Source organism: Aegilops tauschii, chromosome 5 (assembly GCF_002575655.3).
Source record: "Aegilops tauschii subsp. strangulata cultivar AL8/78 chromosome 5, Aet v6.0, whole genome shotgun sequence".
NCBI lineage: Eukaryota > Viridiplantae > Streptophyta > Magnoliopsida > Poales > Poaceae > Aegilops > Aegilops tauschii.
The window spans coordinates 2,982,993-2,988,610 of record NC_053039.3 but is presented as its reverse complement, the minus strand read 5'-3'; the positions used below and the strand labels follow the sequence as shown (position 1 = coordinate 2,988,610).

Sequence of the window (5,618 nt, the reverse complement as noted above, 5' to 3'; positions counted from 1 at the left end):
TCTTTAAAACTGATTGGAAATAATCAGCTTCATATTTTTCAAATAACTAGTTTCACATTTTTTTAAATAACAAGTTTCACATATTTTGCTGTGAAATATGTTTCATATGCATGAAAAACAAAATTTTCCCATTTCAAAAAAATTGGTTTCACTCAATTCAAAGAACTTTTTTCACTTGTTTCAGAAAACTGATTTCAATTCAAACAAAAACTCAGGTTTCAGTTTCATGCGCATATTTAACTTTATTTACCTTCTCAATGAAAATATGCCCCCCTAAAAGATATTTAAGAACGGCATTAACCACCAAAAGTACATTTATCTTGGCATTAAGAACTAAGAAACAAGACAAGCTGTAAGATTAGCCATGCAAGCCAAATCCAACCACCGATCGGGCTCAACCACTGGAAGATTTTGCGTATTAATCACTCTCCGAGCTTCCATCTGAACCAGCAAAATCAATGCAAGTACTACTACCACCGCCATATGCTTGGCTGCTAGGGTGAACAACAGTTGGCTTGAAGCCTTCGCAGCCGTAGCAATGCCCTAGAAAACAGACACACACACACACAAAAAGAGTCAGACAAATATTAACACGAATAAACAAAATAGATTCCATCTAACGCAAACCTTACGATCTGACAAACCGGCAGGATGAATCGGGCTCGTATGCGTCGTCGCTAGTCTGCAGGGGATGGAGAGGAAGTAGGGAAGAGAGAGCAACCGGTTCAAACTCAAGTTTAAAATTGGATCGACTGTAGTGGCTGACTATGTGCTTCCATCAAATCAATTATGCTCTGTAGGAGCGACTCGGGTGGCTGTCAACCCACTCGTGGGGTGCAACGTGCTGCCCTGGGTTCTTGGTCCTGGCCTGAGCCCCGGGTTCAGATCTGGAGAGGCATAGCCTCCAATGGCGGTTAGGCTGGTGGCGGCAGCTGTTGGGTTGTCGGAGAGGGCTCCGGGGTCCCATGGCATGCTCCTCGCATGCGAGATACGTTCGATGGGCCTCCAAGACTTGAGGTTTTGTTGGAGTGGCGTACTCCATGCTTTTCCTCAAAGTTCATGGTTTCGTGTGTCGGTGCCTATGGAGGAGGGGCATTAGTGAAAGTTGCGTAAGGCTTTGGTCATTAGAGGCAACGTCGACATCTCTTGACGCCGTGTTCTTCTCCTTGGAGGTGTTGCTTCCACGCCTCTTCTCTCTAGATCAAACAATATCACCTTTGCCACAGCCGCCCTTCCTCGGCGTCCCTCTATGCGATGCCCTTGTGTGTGCAGGGTTGCGAAGGTTCGCTATGGTGTCCTCATGTCGTCATTGTGCTACCTCGATGTGCTCTCAACTTCTTTTAAATGACGTGCTTCTTGATTGGAAGACCATCCCATGACCAGGGGTTGTTGAGATTGGTGCCATGCCACAAGAATCATTTGATGTTTCATCCACTTGCCAAGGTCCATTGAGTGGGTGGCTACGTTGGTCTCTAGGGTTAGTAGGGGCATCGATAAAGTCTTGCATAACCTTGCTCATTGACGATGACGACGTCCATGGATGTTGTGCTTCTCTTTTGAGATGTCGTTTTATCAGTCCCTCCTCCTTCAAACTCCTGCTATCCTATAGCACCAAACTCGGCACTAGCTGCGTGCCTTGGGAGCGGTGCCCCGCTTCGTGAGGTGCGTTGAGGCGCTCTATGAAGACATGTGCTCATCATCTGGATCAGGAGAACCCCTTTAGTTCTTGTGCTTATCTTAGTTTGGCCAATTGTGGTTCTATGGTAGTTGGAACCTCGAGCAGGATTGATGCGTGCGTGGGCTACCATTGCATCTTGTTCGGTTGTTGCTTTACAAACAACGAAGGTGAAATCCTTTTTCGACGAGTCATAATGTAGGACAACATCCATGGTAGGAGGGTCATGATGTAAACTCACAATTAAGACTTCTTTTGCAGTGGAGTAACATAGGCATTCTTAAATGAAGAACAACATGATATCCAAGAATCAGAATTAAACTCTACGAGATTACGAGTATCTCAAGAAATTACATAGAGAAACACAAAGAAAAATTTCTGACAAACATAATCAAGTTGCAAGAGCAAAATATGACATTATCCCGTAACACATATATTACATACAACAAAAACTCGGGTTTCACTTTCATTGTCCATATTTAACTTTATTTACCTACTCACTGGAAATATATCCTCCTAAAAGGTATTTAAGAACGGCATTAACCACCAAAGTACATTTATCTTAGCATGAAGAGCTAAGACAGAACACATTGGAACATTAGCCATGCATGCAAGCCAAATCCAACCACCGAGCTCAACCACTCGAAGATTTTGCGTTTTAATCACTCTCCGAGCTTCCGTCTGAACCAGCAAAATCAATGCAAGTACTACTGCCACCGCCATATGCTTGGCTGCTAGGGTGAACAACGGTTGGCTTGAAGCCTTCGCAGCCGTAGCAATGCCCTAAAAAACAAACACACAAAAAAGAGTCAGACAAATATTAACACGACTAAACAAAATAGATTCCATCTAACGCAAACCTTACGATTACATGCTATTCTGGAGATATAGATAGCATGCATATAACTAACTGGAAGCCTAAGAAAGCAGGTTTGAGCATCTCAAAAATGCCATTTTTGCTTAATTGCTTCTTCATGTATATTTACATCCATTAAGCAGCAGGACATATGATCTAGAGGAATAACTGACAGTTTCAACAAAGGTTCATATTATTTGCAGGATTGTTCAATTGCGAAAGGTGACACTAACTATGTAGCAGGAAGGGCATGCGAAATCACTAGGATTGATAGTTTCTACGAGTTTATGGCATGGACATCTTATATCCAGGATTTGGTCTGCAAAAGGTACTCTTTAAATTAGAAAACAGCAGTCTCTCTGGCTAGTACGTACCATTGTCATGTTCTCCAACGATGCAGCACAGGACCACATCCTTCTCGCCATGGAAAGCGGAGTTGACCTCAGAGAAGAAGAGCTTGGTGCTGTCGGCATCAGCAGAATGATGATGATCCTCTGCTTGCTTAGCCGTGAAGTTGTAATGGATGCAGCCCCCTCCAAACTCCCAAAACTCACGGATCACTGGCACCTCCACCAGCTCAAACTGAAAAAACAAGATGGAAGAGTACAGTTACAATAGAGCAGTGGGTTAACACACAATACACCCACACCCACACACACACTCTTACGGGAGAGGAAGAGAGGAGAGACCTTGGTGTTGTTTGCTCTGTTGTACTTACGCAGGGCAACCTTTGCATGGTGCCGCCCAGTCTTTTGCCTAAACGCGACTCTCTTCTCACGTAGTGCATTCCTTACTTCCGGAGGTTTCCTCTGCCTCGGTACACACTCCTCTTCCTCACCGAAATCGGCGCCGTACTCCCCATAATCGGGTTCAGGGAAAGTGAACTGAAACCTAAATCCATGTTCCTCCATGTTGATACCTTCAGGAGTGCTCCTCTCCTTGGAAGCACAGGCAGCTCGGCTCCTGATGCATGGGGTACTCCTGTCCTTGGAAGCCCACCCAGCCCGACTCCTAATGCATCGACAAATTATGATCATGTCATAGAAATGACCAGAGATAATATAGCACGCTCTGCCACTCAAAAATAAAGTTACCAGTACCGTTTTCCCATTTTTACTATGATGAAGTGTGGTGTGTCTCTCTGAGAGATGCGTGCAGAGTTTGTTAGGAACCGGTTACAGGAGATCAAAAACTTGAATAGTTTATCTCAAATTCGGATTTGACATTGTGAATTAAACAGGTGCCAGGCGTGGTTGACAGCAGCTGCTACTGTCAACCAGAGCTTGCGAGCGGCTGTTATATTACTATTTTCCGGAACGAATAGGTTCAGTACAATTCTTAGCCCATGATCGATGCAGCTAGCAGCGCAAGAAGAAAAATACAAGTAACCATGAAAAAAGTAGTTTGCAATTCTTAAGTTACCGACCCCGCAAGGCCGCAATCACATTTCAACATACCCAGAACGATATTGGACAGAGAGCAGTCAGAGAGAGTCTTTTTTTTTTTACCTTGCGTACCTCCCCCTGGAAGCAGCGGATGAGACAGCAGCTTGAGCAGGATGGTGTTGCTTTGGCTCCTCTGGCAAATTCTCCTTGTGCCTGAACCACAACATGCCAATAATTCAGAATTACTACTACAGTTAACAACGGAAGCAGAGCCGTCCGCACAATCAATCTGTGAAACCAATGATTAATTCTACTTTTCGCGGCGAGATTTCACTCAGAACCGTAGGAGATTGATTGTAGTCGGATAGGATAGGACACATGTGAGTGGAATTCGAAACGAATCGAATCGAACAGGAGGACGAGACGTACTGGGACGGCGGCTTCGAGAGCTTGGGCAGCGGGCCGAGGGGCGGCGGCAGGCGCCTTGGGGGGACAGCGACGGGGCGGTTGAGAAACTGCAGGATGCGCCTGTCGACGCCGCCTTGCCCTTGCGAGCCTCCCGCGCACCTGTCCAGATCGAGCTGCGACCAGCAGGGTTGCGGGCCCTTCCCCCAGCGGTCGTTGGCTGTCGGCTCCCGGAGAGGAGAGTGGAACGGGACGAAGCAGTCGTCCACGGACATGGTGGGGTGGCGCCGCCGGAGACAGAGACGGCGGACGAACGAACGAGGGTTTGTTTAATTGGGGAATTTGGGGGGAACGACGGGGAGACGACACCTTTTATTTCCAACAAGCTTTCTCGACTCGGCCTCGGGGTACAACCGTACAATTACAAATTACTCCCCCATAAATAAATATAATACTGCAGCATTTAAATCATTAAAAGTAGTAATCTAAACGTTTTTATATTTTTTTTATAAAAAGAGAGTACCATTTAGATAGCCTTTGGTTTTATTTTTCTATGTATAAGCGGCTTTTCTGGTACTGGTGTTAGGTTTTATCTCGTCACTAATATATGATCTCGTCACTAATATCCCGGACTACAACAACCCATGTGTTTAATTTCTTAAATGACACCTTTTAGAGCCTAGAAAAATTCAGAAGTTTTTCTTTTTGCAGTAAATGCGGATGTGGACTATGTATGTATAAATTTCTACTCCCTCCGTTCAGAAATAAGTTACTCACCATGTTACTTAAATTTGAATTAAAAACCTATTTCCGAACGGAAGGAATGTAAATTATACCTCGAACCGTGGCCTACAGAAAAAAGACGAATACGTGGGTGAAAATGGATCTACTTTTTTCCTTTGTAGACCCATAAATATTGACTTATCTGTATATGAATTTTACGAATACACATCGAATAATGTTAGTAAATTTTGTATTTCTGAAAATATGGGGCGCCGGTCACAAAAAAAAAGAGAAACCGCACTTGTATCCCTAACTTGGCAATCAAGAGACATGAAAACTGAGTTCGCGTGTGTGTGTGTCTATATATATATGTATATAAAAAGAAAAAGGAAACTGCATGCGGTTGGAGGAGCAAAAAGAACTTACCACGAATCTCGCGGCTGATCCGCCATGGTCGACTGATTCCGCGATATATTGTGTATGTACGCAACGCAGTTCTTCTTTCTAATCTGAAGGAAGGTGTGAGATTCGTCTCCATGGAAAGTCAGATCGATAGGTATATAAATGCGACCTC

General features: G+C 44.5%; 1 protein-coding gene across 2 annotated transcripts; it reads right to left on the bottom strand.

Annotated features, from left to right (window-relative positions):
* Positions 1 to 222: 222 nt before the first annotated feature.
* Positions 223 to 4,673, bottom strand: LOC141023241 (uncharacterized). Of its 2 annotated transcripts, none has more exons than XM_073499600.1 (5): positions 4,346 to 4,673; positions 4,040 to 4,129; positions 3,221 to 3,542; positions 2,906 to 3,113; positions 223 to 543 (listed from the first exon to the last, which is right to left on the bottom strand). In XM_073499600.1, exons 1-5 carry the CDS (start codon positions 4,594 to 4,596, stop codon positions 419 to 421), a joined length of 996 nt encoding a protein of 331 aa, XP_073355701.1. In that variant the 5' UTR covers positions 4,597 to 4,673; the 3' UTR covers positions 223 to 418. The 2 variants fall into 2 exon arrangements, with proteins under 2 accessions (XP_073355701.1, XP_073355700.1); XM_073499599.1 differs by lacking the exon at positions 223 to 543 and adding an exon at positions 2,051 to 2,458 and having other exon boundaries at positions 4,346 to 4,671.
* Between the last annotated feature and the right edge of the window lie 945 nt (positions 4,674 to 5,618).

Bases quoted from the DNA above. Each gene is read 5' to 3' on its own strand.
- LOC141023241 (XM_073499600.1), bottom strand. From the start codon at position 4,596: ATGTCCGTGGACGACTGCTTCGTCCCGTTCCACTCTCCTCTCCGGGAG. The intron at 3,543-4,039 runs GTAAAAAAAAAA...TCGATGCATTAG, and splicing joins TCCAGGGGGAGGTACGCAAG to GAGTCGGGCTGGGTGGGCTT. The intron at 544-2,905 runs GTACGTACTAGC...TCTGTTTTCTAG, and splicing joins CGTTGGAGAACATGACAATG to GGCATTGCTACGGCTGCGAA.